Source organism: Giraffa tippelskirchi, chromosome 4, assembly GCF_054371585.1.
Source record: "Giraffa tippelskirchi isolate mGirTip1 chromosome 4, T2T-mGirTip1v1.2.pri, whole genome shotgun sequence".
Lineage (NCBI taxonomy): Eukaryota > Metazoa > Chordata > Mammalia > Artiodactyla > Giraffidae > Giraffa > Giraffa tippelskirchi.
This window is the reverse complement of record NC_137278.1, coordinates 44,917,269-44,940,359: the sequence shown is the minus strand read 5'-3', so window position 1 is coordinate 44,940,359 and position 23,091 is coordinate 44,917,269. Positions and strand designations below refer to the sequence as shown.

Sequence of the window (23,091 nt, the reverse complement as noted above, 5' to 3'; positions counted from 1 at the left end):
GAAGGAATCATTATTCATATAAACAGCTCCTAAAATAGGCATAAATGAACAGAATTCAAATCATAAGATGTAACACAATGACAGATACTGCAGTGGCCAGATTATAACTGAAGTAAAATCATAACTTCACATGCTAATAATACGCAGAGTCTCAAAAAGCAGCAGTTTAAATGTGCATACAAATACACAAGCAGAAGTTAATAATCAATGGAGTGTATATAGGTGTTTCTAAAATTACTTATCACATATTCCCTTTGAGAATCCAATGAGAAGTATGAATACTGCCCTTCAAAATGTACATAATGGCACAACTGAATCAGATGATATTTAAATTCTAAGACCTAAGAAATTTTACTTCTGTCACTGCGACATGAAAATCTATCCCAAAAAAGCTATTAGCTGCATTTCAAGACAAAATTATTATCTCAGTAAGTTACATAAATCTATATATAAGTTCTTCAAATATGGAAAGCATTTAATGATAAATTCCAACACAGTAGAAAGATTCTGGAAGTTTACCTTTTTATGTCCTATGACTAAAACATTTTATATGAAAGGGTATGAAGAGAGATGTAGAGAGGTAACTCAAATCAGAACAGTAAGTAACTTTAAATGGTACAGAAAGTCACTTAAATGTCAAAATGTTTACTGTAATTTTATGTACAACTTTTTATATTTACTGAAAAATTAGTAAACACATGTAAAATTTTTCAAGTTTACATAAACATGGGCAAAATCTCCCACCTACCTCAGGCCACTTCCCCAAAAGCAAACCTATTAAAATTTCTTGTGTCTTTTTCCAAAATTGTTCCAGACACTCACAAGTACAAAGAGTACATATACATGTATGTACATTTTCTTCTTAACACTGTTTTAATACACAGTGGGAGAATACACTGGGTACTTGCTGTTTCTCTTAATAAAAGATCTATTACCATATTATTTAATAAAAATATAACTTGGAGGTCGTTCCACATGAGCAAAATATATCAAGTTCAGTCCTTCTCATGGGCACCGAACATTCTACTAGATGGCTTTCAAAAACTCATTTAGTCCTACAGGGACAGACATTCATGGTCTACTAGCATAGTCAATGGTGTTATCAAATATTTTCATGTACATGTATTTAGAAGACAAGTAACTAGAAAGAGAACTGCTATGCTGTTCTCCTAAAGTTACACTACACTCTGGTCAACAGAGTGTGTTGTCAAACATAATGAGAATTACCTAATAGGTGAAAATGGTATAATGTTAGCTGAACATACATTTAATTATAATCAAAGATAAGCATTTTTTGAATATTTATAAACCACTTTACACTTTTTTTCAATTTCCCATATGTCACCCTTATCTCTTTTCTCCTTGGATTCCAACAGAAGTTTTGATACAAACAATGAAAAATATAGCAGTCAATCCAATTGTTACTGGGTGAAGTGTGTGTATGTATGCGTATCAAGTGTGCAAAGTGATTTCAAAAACTTACTCCAGAAGGAAGTAAAAAAGACTCAGGCGAGACTCTATGAAACAAACCAACCAACCCTAGACAACCTGTACCCTGATGTCTGTTATAGTTGGTGCTCAAACAGAAAGAACTCAAAATGTAAAAATTTCTGATAATTTGAAATCTGTGGTACAGTCAGAGTTAAGCAGTACCAAATCACAGAAATACTCAAATAAAATATTCTTTCAAATATATTTATTTCATCTCATTAAACTTTATAAATATTTTGCATTATTTCAGACTATATTACAGACTATGCCAGAATTTTTTAATAATTTCCTTATTAGGTGAATTCAAATTTTTGCCAGGATAAAATGCTATAAGTTTTAATACACAGTATCAATTAAAATGTGATGAATTTCAGTTTCAATAAACAATGCTTCATTATTCCTAGTTACTTATTCTGTATGACTTAATAATTCATTGTTCTCATATTTTGTCTTGCTATGAATAAAATAGAGTGATCAATGCAAAGAAATAGTGGAAAACAACAGAATAGGCAAGACTAGAGATCTCTTCAAGAAAATTACAGATACCAAGGGAACATTTCATGCAAAGATGGGCTCGATAAAGGACAGAAATGGTATGGACCTAACAGAAGCAGAAGATATTAAGAAGAGGTGGCAAGAATACACAAAAGAACTGTACAAAAAAGATCTTCACGACCCAGATAATCACAATGGTGTGATCACTCACCTAGAGCCAGACATCCTGGAATGTGAAGTCAAGTGGGCCTTAGGAAGAATCAGTACGAACAAAGCTAGTGGAGGTGATGGAATTCCAGTTGAACTATTTCAAATCCTGAAAGATGATGCTGTGAAAGTGCTGCACTCAATATGCCAGCAAATATGGAAAATTCAGCAGTGGCCAAAGGACTGGAAAAGGTCAGTTTTCATTCCAATCCCAAAGAAAGGCAATGCCAAAGAATGCTCAAACGACCGTACAATTGCACTCAAATCACATGTTAGTAAAGAAACGCTCAACATTTTCCAAGCCAGGCTTCAGCAATGCGTGAACCATGAACTTCCAGATGTTCAAGCTGGTTTTAGAAAAGACAGAGGAACCAGAGATCAAATTGCCAACATCCGCTAGATCATCAAAAAAGCAAGAGAGTTTCAGAAAAACATTTATTTCTGCTTTATTGACTATGCCAAAGCCTTTGACTGTGTGGATCACAATAAACTGTGGAAAATTCTGAAAGAGATGGGAATACCAGACCATCTGACCTGCCTCTTGAGAAACCTGTATGCAGGTCAGGAAGCAACAGTTAGAACTGGACATGGAACAACTGACTGGTTCCGAATAGGAAAAGGAGTACATCAAGGCTGTATACTGTCACCCTGCTTATTTAACATATATGCAGGGTACTTCATGAGAAACGCTGGGCTGGAGGAAGCACAAGCTGGAATCAAGATTGCCGGGAGAAATATCAATAACCTCAGATATGCAGATGACACCACCCATATGGCAGAAAGTGAAGAAGAACTAAAGAGACTTTTAATTAAAGCGAAAGAGGAGAGTGAAAAAGTCGGCTTAAAGCTCAACATTCAGAAAACTAAGATCATGGCATCCGGTCCCATCGCTTCATGGCAGATAGATGGGGAAACAGTGGAAACAGTAGCTGACTTTATTTTTCTGGGTTCCAAAATCACTGCAGATTGTGACTGCTGCCATGAAATTAAAGGACGCTTACTCCTTGGAAGGAAAGTTATGACTAACCTAGACAGCATATTAAAAAGCAGAGATATTACTTTGCCAACAAAGGACCATCTAGTCAAGGCTATGGTTTTTCCAGTGGTCATGTATGGATGTGAGAGCTGGACCATAAAGAAAGCTGAGTGCCAATGAATTGATGCTTTTGAACTGTGGTGTTGGAGAAGACTCTTAAGAGTCCCTTAGACTGCAAGGAGATCCAATCAGTCCATCCTAAAGGAGATCAGTCCTGAGTGTTCATTGGAAGGACTGATGTTGAAGATAAAACTCCAATACTTTGGCCACCTGATGTGAAGAGCTGACTCATTTGAAGAGACCCTGATGCTGGGAAAGATTGAGGGCAGGAGGAGAAGGGGACGACAGAGGATGAGATGGTTGGATGGCGTCATCGACTCGATGGACATGGGTTTGGGTGGACTCCGGGAGTTGGTGATGGACAGGGAGGCCTGGCGTTGATGGGTTGCAAAGAGTCGGACACGACTGAGTGACTGAACTGAACATATAAAATTAAAACCCTTAAGAATGAGCTTAACATATGATAAAATCTATATACAAGTAACTCTGAAATGCTGAAAGACACAAAACAGAACAAATGGCACATCACAACTTGGATAAGAAGACAGCACTTTTCAAAATAATCATTGTAACAATGAACATAATATTTTTAAAGAGTAAGTCTATGCTAAAACTCACATGGAAAAATAAATGAGACCCAGATTCTTTAAAAAATATATAAAGGATCAGCTTTGCCAGATATTAAGAAATGTTACACAGACACAAGGTGAAAAAAGAAAAGACATGAGTATAAAAGCAGGGACTAACAAAATGTTTTCTTGATGCACCACAGTAAATATTTTAGGATTACAAGTGATACATTCTCTGTAACCGATACTGTACTCTGCCACTGCAGTGTGGAAGCAGCCACAGACAATGTGAAAATGAACAGGCAAAGCTATGGGGCAAACAAACTGTTTACAAAATCAAGTCTCCAGCCCACAGGCTATAACTTTGCCAATCCCTTGTATACAGATCATGACTATATACACAAATAGGTCAGTCTACAAAGTTCAGAAATTGACCCAGTCAAGATAAAACTAGTGTCTGAAATCAGTGAGAATTACTGAACAAATGGAATGGGGACAACAACACAACCAAAAATTGGGAGAGGAAATACTGGGTATGTATATGATAAATTCCTATTGGATAGAAGATTAAAAAACAAAATTGAAACAAAATGTACAGAAAGGAACTACAGGTGAATTTTGTTGTAATCTTGAAATGCATTTCAAACCATAACACAAAAGCCACAGGCCACAAAAACTTCAACCACAAGGCTGAAACCACATACTTGAAACTCAACTGCAAAAACCACCTGAATTAAGCAAGTAGACATCAAAGCAGAATGTAGTCATAACTGCTAAAAGACAAAATGTCCAATTTCATTGATGTATAAAGACCTCCTACAAAGAAAAAGTAAAGCAACTGATAAATGGCAAAGAATATAAATATTCCCAAAAAAGGAAACAAAAAGGATTCTTAAAACACAAGATTTTCAACCTGATTCACACTAAAGAAATCCAAATTTAAAACATCAATGATAACACTTTTCACTCACTAGTTTAGCAAACAAAAAGGAGTTTAAAAATACAACTAATTGAGGAGGATAAGGATAAGGACAATTCCTTTCACTTAAAGGTGAAAAGATAAGGAATGATGCTGAAGTTGAAGCTCCAATACTTTGACCACTTGTCGGGAAGAGCCAACTCACTGGAAAAGACCTTGATGCTGCGAAAGATTAAAGACAAAAGGAGAAAAGGGTGGCAGAGGATGAGATGATTAGATAGCATCACCAACTCAATGAACATGCATGTATTTGAGCAAACTCTGGGAGACAGAGGAGAGGGAAGCCTGGTGTGCTGCAGTCCATGGGATTGCAAAGAGTGAGACCCAACTTAGCAACTAAACAACAGCAAAAAGTCAAGGTGGCACTATCACACCATGAGCTACCATAAGTAAACCACACATAAACTTTAATGTTAACAATTCTACTTACAAGTAGGAATTTATCCTACATAATGGTTTTGCACTTGGATGAAATGACTGTTAATAGGTTACCTGTTGTGGCATTGTTTGTAATGGAAAAGATTAGAAAAAGATAGTGCCCATGAACAAGAATTGGTTAAATAAACTATGGTACATGCATATAATGAAACACTATCCAGTCCTTAAAAAATTAAGTCCTTTATGTTACTTATATGGAATAATAATCTCCAGGACAAAATGTTAAGTGAAAAAAAACCACATCCATTTAGTATGATACATCTGTGGAAAAGAGAACAAGGAAAGAAAAATGTTTACTGTTTACAATTAGAAATTTATACAGAAAATTTATGATGCACCTGAGAGGTAAGGAATTGCATGCATGAGAGACTGGTAGAAAGGGGAAAATGTACAGCACATCTTTTTTTGAAAAGATATCAATTTTTTGAAATTTAAACTGTATGGATATGAGCCTATTCAAAAATTAAATTAAAAAAGAAGATAGTATAATAGAAAAGAAACATAAGAATACAATGTTCAGGACAGAAGCATTGATTGTATAAATGACAGTAATAGGAAAATGTCTCTTAATAAACCAAGAACCTCTGACTAGCTCTCACTTCCTTAATTATACCACTTGTGTAGTAAGATAAGACATGGATTCACAGATCTGATCCCCAATTTTTCCCATGTCTTGGTTTCTTTAGCTACAAAATGATAACAGAATTCACCTTATAAGGGAGTAAGCACTTAGAACATATAATAAGGAAGTATTTAATAAATGTAAGCTGTTGATATTACCTGTGCAGCAGCCCAAATGCAGTCAATATGCTGAGTACTCAGTCGCCCTTCAGCTGCCAAAAAATTCAAAATCACTTGGCACTGTTTGATAATCTGGGAAAGAAAACTTTATTATAGTTAATTTTTAAAAACTTTCTCTCTTAATAGAGCAGATAAGTCAGATAAAAGTCCACAAACCTCAATATGTAAATTTGGTCCAAATATATGCTCTACCACATTGTTGCTTATAAGCCAGTCTGCAAGTTCTTTTGCAATGGACCTAAAGTCAAATAAAAAAACAGTTTATACATTTCAAAAACTATTAGTATCATTCTGTCCCATGTCTAAAAGCAGACTCAGGTGAAAACCCAAAACCGCTCACATACAAATTATAAAGAAGTGACTATATACAATTGACTGTTAATAGTACTACAAAGAGTAACTGAAACAGAAATCAAGAAATGCTATTACTACCTAAATTTATGAACAAACAAAAAAAATTCTGAAAAGTTAGGCTAACTAATACCAGGTACGTAGGGGAGAATACCAAGGGTAACACCCAGAAAGCGATGCATTTTCTGATTCAAAGATCGCCTTCCCGTATTTCCACAGTAGGCACTGAAGCATTCAGGGAAGGTTTTCCCGTATGTCCGCTATGGCTGGGCTTCCCTGGTGGCTCATCGCCTGCCAATGCAGGAGATGCTGATTCAATCCCTGGGTTGGGAAGATTCCCCTGGAGAAGGAAATGGCAATCCACTCCATTATTCTTGCCTGGGAAATCCCATGGACAGAGAAGCCTGGTGGGCTACAAAGTCCATGGAGTCACAACAAGTCAGACACGACTGCGGGATCAAGCACGAGCCACTATGAGTAGATATCATAAAAGTAGGTTACCAAAGGGTAGGGGGAAAAAAGAAGAATCTCCAAGCCAAACTGTAACTCCCCTGCCTGATACTCGAAAAGGTTCTACTAAAGAGTCGGGTATCAGCTGACTGTTCAGAACACTTGGCTACACTTATCATAAACAATTCACCCTTCATTTCAAAATGTGAACTTTTTATTTCTAAACAGTTTTAGATTTTCCTTCATTTCTGGAAAAGAGCTATCAATTCTGTTTTAGAGTAATAAATCACTGGCACAGAAATTTAACTATTATGTAGCCGGCCAAGTTCCTCTATCCATGGAATTCTCCAGGCAAGAATATTGGAGTGGGTAGCCACTCTCTTCTCCAGGGGATCTCCTCAACCCAAGGATCGAACCCGGGTCTCCTGCACTATAGGCAGATTCTTTACTGACTGAGTCACCAGGGAAGCCCAACAATAACACAGTGTCAGTTTATCAGTTAACGTGTCTTTTACAGCTTTAAGATATGTGTGAAACATAATAAACTGAACATATTTAAAGTATACAGTTCAGTGAACTTAAGCTTACATATACATCTATGAATTCATTAGCACTGTCAAGCTAACAAACACATTAACCCAAAAAGTTTCTTTATGCCACTTTATCTTTTCTCAGCTCCCAACCCCACTGCCCAGACAATCAGTGATCTGCTTTGTTATTAGTTTTCATTTTCCAGAATTTCATGTAAAAAGAAGATACAGTATGTTACCTTTTATAATTCAGATTTATTCCACTCAGCATTATCCATTTTCCTTCATTGTCATTAACCCATTAGTTTCTTTCAAGTTTGGGCAATTAAGATTAAAGCTCCTATAAGCACCCATGTGCAAGTTTTTGTGTGGATATAAGTTTTCAAATTCTTTGGGTAAATGCCAGGGAACAAGACTGCTGGATCATATGGTTACACTGAGTTTTGTAAGAAACCATGAAACTGTCTTCCAAAGTAGCTGTACCTTCTTGCATTCCCACCAGTGATGAATGAGTGTTCCTGCTGCTTTACTCTTTGTCAGCATCTGGTGTTATCAGTGTTGTGGATTTTGACTATTCCAATAGGTGTGTAGTAGAATCTCATCGTTGTTTTGATTTGCATTTCCCTGATGTATGCTTGTGCTCACGTGCTATCCGTATATCTTCCTTGGTGTAGTTGTCTGCTAAAGTCAGCATATTTTTAATCTGGTTGTTCATTTTCTTACTGTTAAATTTTTAAGAGTTCTTTGTATATTTTGGATAACAATTCTTTATCAGATGTCTTTTGCAAATGTCTTCCCCTGTCTATAGCTTGTCTTCTCATTCTCTTGACACTGTCTTTCGCAGACCATTAGTTTTTTAAAGAAGTCCAGCTTATCAATTCATGGATCATGGTGTTGTATTCAAAAGGTCATCACCATAGCCTAGGTCATTTAGGTTTTTTCCTATATTATCTTTTAGGAGTTTTCTAGTTTTGCATCCTGTGTTTAGGCGTGTGATTTATTTTGAATTAAGTTTTGTAAAAAGTGTGAGATCTAGATCTAGATTTTTTTTTTCCACATGGTTGTCCAATTGTTTCAGTACTTTTTTCTGGAAATTCTATCTCTGCTACATTGTACTGTCTTGGCACCTTTGTCAAATATCAGCTGACTATATTTATATGGGCCTATTTCTGAGCACTGTATTCTGTTCCACTGATCTATTCTATCACCAAAACTGCACTGTCTTGATCACTGTAAATTTAGAGTAACTGTTGAAGGTGGGTAATGTCAGTCCTCCAAACCTTCCAATACAATACTGAAAAGCAGTGGTGAGAAGGGATAACCTTTCTTTGTTCCTGATCTTAGTGGAAAAACTTTGACCTTCATGTCATTAAGTATGGTGTTAGCAGTAGGAGGTTTTGCAGATGTCCTTTATCAGGTTGATTAAGTTCCCGTCTGTGTTTAATTTACTGAGAGTTTTTACCATGAATGGTAAAGTCTGACTTTGTCAAATTTTGACTTTACATTAATTGACTTTGAAATGCTGCACCAGCCTTGAATACCTGACATAAATCTCACTTGGTTACGGTGTATCATTCTTTTTATAACTTGTTGGATTCAATTTGCTAATATTTTCTAAGGGTTTTTATATGTTTGTTCATGAGAAATACTGGTCTGTAGTTTCCTTTTCTTGTAATGTCTTTGTCTGGTTTTGCTATTAGGGTATCGCTGGCCTCAATGAGTAAGGCTTCCTTCTATCTTCTGAAAGAAACTATAGAGAACTGGTGTAATTTCTTCCTTAAATATTTGGTTAAATTTACTAGTGAACCCATCTGGGCCTGGTACTTGTTTTGGAAAGTTATTAATTGCTGATTCACTTTAATTGATCCAGGCCCTTTCAGATTAATTCTTTTAAAAAATTTTAAATGGTTACCACAGAAGAACACCTAATGAAAAAAGTAGTGTTCTGTATACTATGGGTAGAAGAAAATAGGTTTCAAAATAGGATGTGTAGTGAAAAAATTCCAAGATTTTTCAGCAACATAAATTATACCCAGAAAAACTGGGAAGAAATGAACAATTCCTTTTCTTGTTTATCCACAAAAGACTTATTTTTAATTTAAAAATTATTATAAATATTTTTTTAAAGAAGGTATGAATTAGACATATGGCCTCAAAGGGTAAAACATTAAAATAAAACTACTAGTGGTACATTTTACCTATTTCTGAGTAGACTGACAGAAGCTATGATCCACAAATCAACTCTATGATTTCTTTAACAGAGAAAAAGATAGTTCAACAACTAAAAATAATTCTTTCAGTTTCTTGAGAAACATTGGAAGTAAGTGTAAAATTGGACAACATTATCAATAACCACCATACAGGACCCTGGAAACATACACACAACTGGGACTCCCATAAGGACTAAGGGGAGCAGAAAGAAAATTTGAAGAAATTATGGTCAAACATTCCAAATTTGAAGAAAAATATTCATCTACACATTCAAGAACCACAATAAACTCCAACAAAGATAAACACAAGGATATCAATGCCCAGAGACACCACAGTCAAATTCTTAAAAGCCAAAGACCAACAGAAAAATCTTAAAAACAGCAAAAAAAAATAAACACGTACACAAGAACTACAATAAGATCAGCAGCAGACTTTTTATCAGAAAATAGAGCTATACTGAAGCTCTGTTCCTATATTTTATTAGAATTGTTATTAATCTGAAGTAGACAGTAATAAAGATGCATACTGTAACCCATAAAGCAACCACTAATATCTAAAGTATAAAAAAATAGAATTAAAATGGTATACAGTTGGCTCTCTGTATTCATGAATTCTGCATCCATAGATGCAAACAAAAGAAGATCAGAAATATTTCTTACAAAAATTCCAGGAAGTTCCAAAAGGCAAAAGTTGAATTTGCCAGATGCTGACAACTATTTACATAACACTTACATTTTGGTATCCTCAGGTGGTCTAGAACCAATTCCCAATACATACCAAGAGACAACTATACTACTATATATACTGCAAAATAAGGCAGTAAAGGAGAAACAGAAAAAAATTTTTAATTAAGACATAAAAAAACCAAAAGCAAAATGGCAGGCATAAATCCAAGTATATAGTGACTGAATTAAATAATACAATCATAAGGGAGTACTGTTAAGAGTGGATTTTTTTTCCAATCCAACCAAATGCTATCATCAAGAGATGTATGTTAGATCAAAAATACAAACAGGTTGAAAGTAAGAGGATGGAAAAAGAGTAAACATAATAAAGTTACACTGGCTATACTAACATCAAACGAAATGAACTAGGCCAAATATTGTTTTAAAGAGACAAACAGCGACATTTTAGGATGATGAAAGGATGAAATTATCAACATAACATAGTAACTATAAATAGAGTGTACCCAACAAAATGTCCTAAAGTACACGCAGCCAAAACCAACAAAAACTGAGAGAGAAAAAGAAATACACCCAATTCTCATCACCCTTAGTAGTTGTACCTTACAATGTCACTGCACTGAGTTAGCTAATACTGAACCCCTGAATATTTTTTTTAGATTACTATTACCCACTGCTTTAATGAATAAAAAGAACATGTTATTAGCATCAAGTGCTTCCTAGAGTGGGTTCTCTTTAGAAGAATGACTCAGTGCAATACTGTGACTCGTTGGTTAGACTGACTGAAAGAAGACACGGACTTTGATTAAATGCAAATCTCATATAATAACATTAAGTACACAATCTGGTCTACAATTCATTTGCAGAACTTCTTCAAAGAAATATTGTTTCACAAAACTCATATTTGTTTTGAAGTTTCCACTTCAGTCAGAACAATGCAAGGGAGGCTTTTCCCTTTATGTAAAACTGTCATCATAAAAAGTTCATCAACATTCTTCCCCTTCCCCATTCCCTCTAGAAAGAGAGACATGGCTCTCATTTAAGTGTTACCATGTTGTTTTCTTCAATCCTCTTTTTCTAAAAACCTTTTATAATTGAGGTATAACTGAGAAATAACATTATTAGTTCCAAATGCACATGATGATTCAACATTTGTATATACAGCTAAATGATTGTTATAGTAAGTCTAGTTAACATCCACTATGATAGTGTTACAAAACTTTTTCTTTCTTTGTGATGAGGACTTTTAAGATCTACTCTCCTAACAATTTTCAAATATGCAATACAATATTATTAACTATAGCCACCATGCTATACATTACCACTACCATAACTTATTTCATAACTAGACATTTATACCTTTTGACCTCCCTCACCTCTTCTGCCCTCCCCTCACCTCTTCTGCCCTCCTCTGACCTCCACACCTCTGACAACTACCAATATATTCTATCTTTGAGCTTAGGGGTTTTGGTTTTTAAAGTCTGTATATAAATGAGACCATATGATATCTTTCTGACTTATTTCATTTAGTATAATGCTCTCAAGGTCCATCCATGTTACCGTAAATGGCAAAATTTCATTCTTTTTATGGGTGAATAGTATTCCACTGTATATTCTATTTCACCATAGAACTGAAAAAACAAATAAATACAGTCAATTCTCGTTTTTTACTCGTGGCAACTGAATCCTATAAAATCTTTGCAGAAACTCATATTGAACTCTTGAATATCAAATTCTAAATAAAAGAACTTCTTTTCAGATTCTATTTTCTGTTTTACAAAAGAGAAAATGAGCTTCAGAAGTGTTCAGTGACATGGCTCAGTTCAGTTCAGCTGCTCAGTCATGTCCAACTCTTTGCAACCCCATAGATTGCAGCACACCAGGCCTCCCTGTCCATCACCAACTCTGGGAGTTTACTCAAACTCATGTCCACGGGGTCGGTGATGCCATCCAACCATCTCATTCTCTCTCGACCCCTTCTCCTCCTGACTTCAATCTTTCCCAGCATCAGGGTCTTTTCCAATGAGTCAGTTATTCGCATCAGATGGCCAAAGTATTGGAGTTTCAGCTTCAGCATCAGTCCTTCCAATGAACATTCAGGACTGATTTCCTTTCATTCAGGATGGCCTGGTTGGATCTCCTTGCAGTCCAAGGGACTCTCAAGAATCTTCTCCAACACCACAGTTCAGAAAACATCAATTCTTCGGTGCTCGGCTTTCTTTATAGTCCAACTCTCATATCCACACATGACTACTGCCCCAATATCAAGTACTAGACATGAGACTCATATCCCTCCAACTGGCCCAGAGTCACAGCTTCTTGCACTATACTGCATGGCCTCCGACCACTTACATCCCCTGGTCCTTTCTGAACCAGTGCTAAAACAAGAAAACAGAGCATCACCTTATATGACTTCAGCTGGGAATGTGCATGTTGGGAGACTTTCTTACTGCTCTGTGCATTTCGGCAAGACTGTGAAGAACCACAAGTACTGATTTGGGGGTTATGAATAAACTGCAGTATACAGGCAAATTAATAAAAACAATCCACAAAATGAGGATAAATTGAAGTCAGAGACGTCAATGCCCTACTTTTAATAATAGACTGGAACAAGTAGATAAAAAGTCAACAAGGATACGGAAAACAAACATTACAAATTCACTAGACCTAAGAGACACCTATAGAACACTCTATACAACAGCTGAATAAAGTCTTCTTAAGCACACATGAACATTCTGTGGTATAGATTGTATGTAAATCTATAAAACAAGACAAATAACCCAACTAAAAACTAGGCCAAAAAGTGAACAAACAATTCACCAAAGAAGAAACAGAATGGCAAATAACCATATAAAAAGATGCTCAATATCACTGGTAATTAGGCAAATACAAATTAAAGTCATAATGAAATGACACTGCTGCTGATGCTGCTAAGTCGCTTCAGTCGTGTCCGACTCCATGCGACCCCATAGACAGCAGCCCACCAGGCTCCGCCGTCCCTGGGATTCTCTAGGCAAGAACACTGGAGTGGGTTGCCATTTCCTTCTCCAATGCATGAAAGTGAAGTCACTCAGTCGTGTCCAACTCCTAGTGACCCCAAGGACTGCAGCCTACCAAGCTCCTCCAACCATGGGATCTTCCAGGCAAGAGTACTGGAGTGGGTTGCCATAACACCCACTATAATGGCTATAATAAAAAATACAGGTAAAAACAAGTGTTGATGAGATTGGGGAAAAACTGAAACCTTCATATATTGCTAGTGGAAATATAATACAGGAATGTTGGAAACATTTTGACAGCTTCTTTAAAAGTTAAACATAAAATGACCTTACAAACCAGCTCATCATACATACTCCCACATATCTACCAAGAGAAATGAAAATATATGTCAATAAAAAGACTTGTACACAAATGTTTAAAGTAGCATTATTCATACTAACTGAAAGTAGAAACGGTCAAAATATCCATCAATTTGGGAAAAGAATAAACAAAATGTGATAAAGCTACATAATGTAACACTATTCACCAATAAAAAGGAATGAAGTAGTGATTCACACGACAACATAAATGAACTGCAAAATAAATAGTGTAAGTGAAAGGTGGCAATTGAAAATAAACACTCTCATATGATTCCATTTACAGCAAATCCCCAAAATGGGCAAATCTATAGACAAAAAAGATTAATGGGGTTGGGGATAAGAATGGGGATTGACCCACTGCTGGGCATACACACCGAGGAAACCAGAATTGAAAGAGACACGTGCACCCCAATGTTCATCGCAGCACTGTTTACAATAGCCAGGACATGGAAGCAACCTAGATGTCCATCCGCAGACAAATGGATAAGAAAGCTGTGGTACATATACACAATGGAATATTACTCAGCCATTAAAAAGAATGCATTTGAATTGGTTCTAATGAAGTGGATGAAACTGGAGCTTATTATACAGAGTGAAGTAAGTCAGAAAGAAAAACACCAATACAGTATATTAATCCATGTATATGGAATTTAGAAAGATGGTAACAATGACCCTTTATGCAAGACAGCAAAAGAGACACAGAGATAAAGAACAGTCTTTTGGACCCTGTGGAAGAAGGTGAGGGTGGGATGATTTGAGAGAATAGTATTGAAACATGTATATTATCATATGTGAAACAGATCGCCAGTCCAGGCTCGATGCATGAGACAGGGTGCTCAGGGCTGATGCACTGGGATGACCCTGAGGGATGGAATGGGGAAGGAGGTGGGAGGGGGTTTCAGGGTGGGGAACAGATGTACACCCATGGCTGATTCATGTCAATGTATGGCAAAAACTACTAAATATTGTAAAGTAATTAGCCTCCAATTAAAATAAATTAATTTAAACAAACAAACAAAGAATGGAGATTGACATAATTCCCTGGCAGTCCAGTGGCTAAGGCTCTGAGCTTCCACTGCAGGGGGCATCAGTGCAATTCCTGGCCAGGGAAGTAAGATTCCACATGCCATGGTACACGTGGGGTGGGGGGGATACAACTGACTACAAATGGACAAAAGGGATCTTTCTGAAGTGATATAAATGTTCTACAATTGGACTGTGATGTAAGTTGCACAATTCTGTAAATTTGCTAAAATTTATTATAAAAACAGGTGAGTTTTATATGTGCATTATCTATACCGTAATAAAACGGCTTAAAAAGACAGACACAATTCACAGGCTCCAACAATGTTTATCACACTTTTTGTATTTGCTCCAATCTTTTCATACTGTACAAACTCTTCTCTTCCCAACTTAAAATATTTCTACTAACTATTCCTCAAAACTTTTAATCCCCTCCCTCTTAAGCATGTCTTTAGTATGTATAAACGTCACACTTTTACTGGACTTCCTTCTTACTCTCTATCCGCAGGAACATAAAAACCTAGCCTGTACATGTGGGGTTACTGCACTGGTGAGTCAAAGGCTTTTAATTTTTGTCTTTTTGCAGGGATAGGTGCAATTACTTCATTGGCAATTTTAAAATTCTCTTAAAGGCAGTCTGAAGGGGTGCAAGGGGATGCACTGAGGTGTCAAAAGGGAAATACAGTCATGTAGTTTAATATACACTGGATATAATCTATTTACTATCTTGACTGTGTGAAATAGTACTCCTAGTATGAACCAGAATTTATAAAGCTACTACCAATTCTGGGCCACACATTTTAAGGGGACTTAAACTGACAAAGACTGTTGCCAAAAGTGAATGACCTGCCTGGCCATATATCCAATAACCATAATATGTGAGGAAAAAAAGTACAGGCATAGTCTCTGGTTTCCAAACTCATGAAGGGATGGGTTCAACTGAAATTAGCTCCATAGAGCAGAACTAAGATCAATGCATAAAAGTTACAGTAAACCAGAAATATGACTCATTCATCTAATTACTAATTTTCTAACACCTTAAAACTACGTAACTCTGGGGAATTCTCTGGCGATCCAGTGGTTAGGATTCCACACTTTCATGACCAAGAGTGTGGGTGTGATCCCTAATCAGTGGCTCAGAAGTAAAGAATCTGCCTGCCAAGCAGGAGACTTCAATCCCTAGGTTCCGGAGAATCCACCAGAGAAGGAAATGGCAACCCACTCCAGTATTCTTGCCTGGGAAATGCCATGGACAGAGGAGTCTGGTGGGCTATAGTCCATGGGGTCAGAAAAGAGTCCAACACAACTCAGCCACTAAACAACCACAGGGAACTAAGATTGTGCAAACCGTGCAGTGGCACAGCAAAAATAAAACTAACGAACTCTGTTAAAGCAGAAAATATTACTACCCAACTGAGATTTTAAAAAATGATTTCTATACTGGATGGACAACTAAATAGAATATTAGAAAAAATAAGCATTTCTAAGTACTTTAAACAGCTGTTAAGTTATAAAAACTACTTCTTTTCATACATGAGCATCATGAACTTGGTTTCTCCCCCCAAAAAATGTGTTAAATGAGAGCTTTTCCTGCATCAAGTGCAGTTTCCAAAAACTATCAGTACCGTATTCTTCACTATTAAATTCTCCCTGTATAGTCTCCCATTGCATTTTGTGAAAAATAACACTATATGTTTTTTTTAAGTGTTGCAACATATCCCTCTGAAAGCTTATTAAAGGCTATACCACAAGGCAAAATATTTCCAGTGAACACTTCAAATCTAATAAAGTCACAGTTATATTTACCATATAAACAGCTACACATTGAAATAGTGTACTTATGCATATATTACTTACGTTTCTGTGTCTGATACCAATGATTCATTATTGCACACATCATTGAAGGTGTGAAGCTGATTCTATACAGAAAAGAAACATATTTTTCCAAAATTATTCTTGCACGTTAGCAACTGGCAAGAAACAGTTTGATATATTTGATATGTAGATCAGAAAGCAATAATCAGATCAAAATTATAAAATATAAGATCATCAGATACACATATATACTTCCCAATTAGCCTATTTCCTTTATCATTTTTAAACATGAATTCATTCCACAAGCAATACTTGGGCTTCATTTCACTGAGAATGTCAGAAAAAAGCTGAATAAGGGAATCACAAAAATTTAATGCAAAGCAGCAAGTAATGTATCATTGCGTGCATGCCAAGTCGCTTCAGTAGTGTCAGATTCTTTGCGACCCCATGGATTGTAGCCTGCCAGGCTCCTCTGTCCATGGGGATTCTCCAGGCAAGAATACTGGAGTGGATTGCCATGCCCTCCTCCAGGGGATCTTCCCAATCCAGGCACCAAACCCCCGTCTCTGACATCCCCTGCGTTGACAGACAGGTTCTTTACCACTAGCGCCACCTGGGACGCCCAATGAATTTCGAGAAAGGCTTCCTAGACCTACCTATACTTTTATGATTTGATTTGGGAAACTGCCATTGTTTTCTACATTTACAGTCTAATACATGGGTAAAATCAAGCCACTTCAGAATAACCACACTATAAAAATAGGTAGTAAATATAAAGGAGTAAATCTAATACAGACCTTTGTAAACCAGAGTAAGCACATCCATTCTGAAAAATGCAGCTAACTACTTAGCTCTAGCAAACTGTCATGCAAGAAGACAGATTCAAGAACACCAGGTCTTTCTTCCCACCCGCCCCTCTGAGAGAAGCCAATAATATGTATTTCTCACTATTTAAAACAGTATTTGCTATTGTGCAAACCAAATGTTTCTGTTAGTCAAATCTGGCCTATGGCCCAAAAATCTGTGGCTTCTACCTGAAAATGAATTAGTTACTTATTATCTTCAATTCTTTTTCTCCCTGAAAACATTGCTTTCTAAATGTAAAAAACTGAACAGCTAGGACTTTCCTGGTGGTCCAGTGGCTAAGACTCCATGCTCCAAATGCACGGGGCCTGGGTTCAATTCCTGGTCAGGGAACTAGATCTCACATGCTGCAACTAAGATCTGCCACAATGAAATAAATAATAATAAATTTTTTTTAAAAAAAGGGGGAAAATTTACCAAAAATAAATAAATAAATAAATAAATAAATATATATATATATGTATATATATATATGTATGTATGTATATATATAAAAAACTGAAGGAGTTGGACCTGGAAATCAAAAAGACCTAAAGTATAAATCCTTCTGAGTCCCTGCCTCTTTTATTTAATTCTATTACTCATTTAAAATAGAGGGGAAGAGAAAACATAAGAAATGATTTGTAAGGACCACACAAAGTAATGCACCTAAAGTCCTTAGCACAATGCTGAGCATGGCACAGATGGCTCCATAAGCAGTAGGTATTATGATGATGATAATGATAGCCTGAGAAGGCAAACAAAAAATTACCAAAAATAAAAATAGCTTACAGTTATCTGACTTAGTCCAGCCAACCTCATAGTCAAAGTAGGTGACATAAAGTACTTAAATGCAAGATCTAGGCTTTCTTTATCAAAGCATAACGTCGTGTCCAATGGTTCTTTCACTGTGCTCCACATTAAGTCAGCCATGTTGCGAGCCGCACTCTGCCTTAACTCCTGATCAGAGAGCTTGCATAAATACCTGAAATGATTCAGAAATACAACATACACAAAAACTTGCAAACTATTTCTTAATCCCACTTAAAAATTCAATAATATTCCTTTGCTTCCTAACTTCGAAATGTTTAATACAGTAGAACCTGACATCCTGGGATTAATATCCCCAATTTAAACTATTTCTAGGTGATGCTTCAAGGACTGTGACCTGTGGCAACGTGTCCTTTGCTGAGAGTTCAACATGAATCAAAAACTGCAAAGTCTAACACAACATAGAAGGTGGGCGGAGAGAGGGAGGGAGGAAGAAACTACACAGAGACAAGTCGTTTAACATCAGATTCCGTACCCGCACCTCCAGTAAAGCTTTCTATTCTCTAATACCTGTCATGTATATAGCTCTTGTTTTTAGTAAGTTTCAGTTAACTTCATACAAACAATATATCTACTTCCTGACACAGCCAAAATCCTTCAAAATGTGTACATTTTAAACAGCATTATTTCCGTTTCAAAAATCACAATCCACTGGTTTTCCTCTCAGGCCCTACCTATATTATTTGGTTGGTTCCTCCTCCTCTACCCAACCTTTCAACATTACTGCTCCTCAGGGCTCATAATAGATTGCAAAAAGACCCCATATCCCTCCCATCACTTCATACAGCAGTGTGACTGCTTTATGTGTCTGCAACGTGACTTCGCCACTCTTCCTATCAAAAGTGTCATTTCTCTACTTCCTTGTCCCTGAACTTTGCCATGAGAGTACCTTTGGCCAATGGCACAAAGAGATGGCACACAGCAGAAGCTTAAAAAGCATTTGGGCTTGCCCTCTATTGCTGGAAACTCTTCAACCACCAAGAAAATGGACTCAGGAAAGCCTACTGGATGAGAGACACATGGCTAATGCCCCAAATAACGTCCAGGCAACTGCCAAAATATATATGAGCACCTCTCTCCACCCGAGACTAATCCACCTGCCAACCACAAGACAAACAAATGAAGTTATCTATCCTAGAGCATACAGGTCCAGCCAAGTCAACACCGATCGGAAGAGCTAACCAATGGTTGTTATTTTAAGCTACTAGTGCTGGGTGTTTTCTTACACAGCAAAAGCAACCTGATACAGGCTTCCCTCCTAGATTCACTTCTATTCTCTTTCTACATTCTCTCCCTAGATGAGTTCATTTACTCCAGAAGATTCTAAGAGTGATTCTTTATGCTGCTGCTGCTGCTAAGTCACTTCAGTCGTGTCCGACTCTGTGCAACCCCACAGACGGCAGCCCACCAGGCTCCGCCGTCCCTGGGATTCTCCAGGCAAGAATACTGGAGTGGGTTGCCATTTCCTTCTCCATCTTTATGCTGACAACTCCTAAATTAATGCTGTTGTTCTAAATTACATGCTTATACTCCCAATTTTCTACTGTCACTTAAATGTCCTACAGGCATGTAAAAATGAAGTCTTTAAACTCTCCCAGTCTTTCCCATCTCAGTTAATGATACCAACTGCAAAAAGAGGAATCAAGGAGAAGAGGGTTAAGTGTCATCCACTATGCTACCCCTTTTCTTAAACTCCACAATCACCAATCTTGTTGCTTTTATTCTCAACTATATCCAATGAATCTGCAAAACATAACAATAACCTTGTACAAGTTTATTGCTTATCAACAATCCTTGTACAAGTATCCATCACTTCTTTCCAGGACTATTGCATTAACTTTTTAGTTGGTCTCCCAGCTTCTCCTTCAACCCTCCTATAATTTATAAGGCAATTTCCGAGCAACTGAAAGGCCAACCTGATTTTTTAAAAACCACTATAAGGGCTTCCCTGGTGATCCAGTGGTTAAGAATTCATCTGCCAATGCAGTGGACACACTTTCAATCCTTGGTCCAGGACGATCTCATGCCACAGGGCAACTGAGCCCTGTGTGCCACAACTACTGAAGCCTGTGCACCTGGAGCCTGTGCTCTGCAACAAGAGAAGCCCCTACTCTCTGCAACTGGACACAGCCCACGGGCTTGGAGCAGTGAAGACCCAGCACAGCCATAAACAAAATAACCAAATCTTTTTAGAAAACTAAGCAATTAAAAAAAAAAAAAACCATCAGGATTCATCTACTTAAAACCCTTCAATAGACCCCACTGCTAAAAGTAAATTTAAATTCCTTGCAACAGCTTGAAGGTCCTAAATAATTTTATCAATCATATCATAATTGAACTTCCCTGTACACTATTCTCTACCAATCTACTTCTAGTTTTTTAATGTCATATTCTTTCCAACTTCAAAGCCTATGCCTTTATGTTCCTTCTACCTGAAATATGTCCTTCTAATTAATATCTGATGAGCAGATTCATGTTCTTCAGATGTCACCTTTCTGAAAGGCCTCATATTCTCTATCACCTTATATCTTTACTTGCACAGGATTCAGCATTATCTGATTCTTTTCCTGATACTTTCTCCAGTAACTTAAACAGTAACTGGAAAATAGTAGGCACTCAAACTTTTGCAAATACAAGAGTAAGAAAAATTATAAAGAACTCTTAAATATTATCAAGAAACACAATTTGAGAACACCAACAGCTTACATCCTACATTTAAACAATACAATTCTTTCTCTATCTTCATCATAGGTTTCCTTCGTAGGTGGGGACTTAAAAAACACAAGTTATCACTTGCTCCTCAATGAGACCTTCTCCATACGCAGTTACTAATCGCGACCCACCTTCTAGAACTCTCAATCCACCCTTGCCATTATTTTTCTCTGTAGTACTCATGAATTTCTTTTTTATTTTTCAATTTATTTATTTTAATTGGAGGCTAATTACTTTACAATATTGTAGTGGTTTTTGCCATACATTGACATGAATCAGCCATAGGTGTACATCTGTTCCCCATCCTGAAACCCCCTCCCACCTCCTTCCCCATCCCATCCCTCAGGGTCATCCCAGTGCACCAGCCCTGAGCACCCTGTCTCATGCATCGAACCTGGACTGGCGATATATTTCACATATGGTAATATACACATTTCAATGCTATTCTCTCAAATCATCCCACCCTCGCCTTCTCCCACAGAGTCCAAAGTCTGTTCTTTATCTCTGTGTCTCTTTTGCTGTCTCACATACAGGGTCATCGTTATCATCTTTCTAAATTCCATATATATGCGTTAATATACTATATTGGTGTTTTTCTTTCTGACTTACTTCACTCTGTATAATAGGCTCCAGTTTCATCCACCTCATTAGAACTGATTCAAATGCATTCTTTTTAATAGCTGATACTCATGACTTTCTAATGGACTCTTATTATTTTTAACGTGTACACAGACTACACAAAAGGAGGTAATTTTTCTTCTCTGCTATACTCCCAGTGCCTATAAAACTTAGTATATATTTGATTACTGAATAAATATAGCAGAATATCATGCAACCACTGTTAATCTCTCATTCTTTATACTCATGGAAAAAAAAATTCCAACATGAATTGCTTAAAAGTAAACATTAAATATAAACCTACATATGTTCGTTAAAAAAATATAAATTGTCAATTAAAATTTTCTCTGGAGAACGTGAATACAAAGGACTTTCAAACAATATAATTCTGTACTATGTTATAAACAGATTAAACATTACTATATTGACAACAAGGGGAGAAAAGTTTTATAAACTTACCTGATAACGTATGTCCTAAAAGGAATAATGTGCTGCATGACAGCAGGGATATGCAGCCATATTCTAATCTATAAAGAAACATAAAAGCAATATTAATGTATAATGAGTATGTGAAATACATGTCTCCAAGAACAAGAACATTTAGTATTTTGCTACATCTAAAACCTAAATATCTATTTTGTAAAGGATAAACTAAGAAATATGACTGAACACACAGAAGTAATTTAACCTACACATTTTTAATACATATACCTAAAATCAACCTGAAGAATTACTATCAGTATCTTGATAAACAGGGAGAACCATCGCTCCAAGACGTATCTTACTACCTGCGATTCTACACCTCTTTGCATGGTAGCAACCCAAATACAATAGAACTTTATAATTTTTTCATAAATCATCTTAGTTTTTTTAAATTACATATTTATTTATTACACTATGTTGGGTCTTAGTTGCGGCACAGGGGATCTTTTGTTGCAGCACTCCAGCTTCTCACTAGTTGTGGCACACAGGCTCAGTGGTTGTAATGTGCTGATGAGTTTCCCCATGGCATGTGGCATCTTAGTTCCTTGACCAGGGATTGAACCCATGTTTTCTGTGTTGGCAGATGGATTATTAACCACTGTTCCACCTGGAAAGTCCTATATGTCAATTATACCTTAAATTTTTTTAAAAAATGACAAGGAAGTAGAACTTGCTTTACTGCATAACAAGACTTCTTAAAAAGAAGCAGAAATTAGATAGTATGAAAAACAGCACAAGACTAATCAAATAGACAAATGGAACATACTAGAAATCTGAGACCATGCTCAAGAAGACACATAAAGATACTTGATTTATGACAAAATGATGGTGCAAAACAAAGAGGAAAGAACTGTCTTCGCTACAAATAGTGATAGGACCAGTTGTCTATATGAAAAAGAAAATGAATCCTAATCCCTCACATACACCACACAGTCAATTACCATGGAATTACAGGTCAAAATGACAAAATAACATTAACAAAACTTCCAGAAAATGGAAAAATATCTTCATAACCTGAGAATAAGATTTTTTAGCCATTAATGAAAATATTAACCATAAGGAAAAAATTTCTTATAAATTATACACCATTAAGAGTAAAAGCAATC

At 36.5% G+C, this 23,091-nt stretch overlaps 1 protein-coding gene across 4 annotated transcripts in view; it reads right to left on the bottom strand.

Annotated features, from left to right (window-relative positions):
- Nucleotides 1-23,091, bottom strand: part of USP34 (ubiquitin specific peptidase 34) — a 242,422-nt gene that overhangs the window by 148,081 nt on the left and 71,250 nt on the right. For all 4 annotated transcript variants that reach the window (XM_081588454.1, XM_081588456.1, XM_081588457.1 and 1 more), the window contains exons 6-10: nucleotides 21,962-22,029; nucleotides 18,134-18,326; nucleotides 16,541-16,602; nucleotides 6,233-6,314; nucleotides 6,056-6,148 (exon numbers count right to left, since the gene is read on the bottom strand). In XM_081588454.1, coding sequence (XP_081444580.1) covers nucleotides 6,056-6,148; nucleotides 6,233-6,314; nucleotides 16,541-16,602; nucleotides 18,134-18,326; nucleotides 21,962-22,029 — 498 coding nt within the window. The remainder of the gene's footprint in view (nucleotides 1-6,055; nucleotides 6,149-6,232; nucleotides 6,315-16,540; nucleotides 16,603-18,133; nucleotides 18,327-21,961; nucleotides 22,030-23,091) is intronic.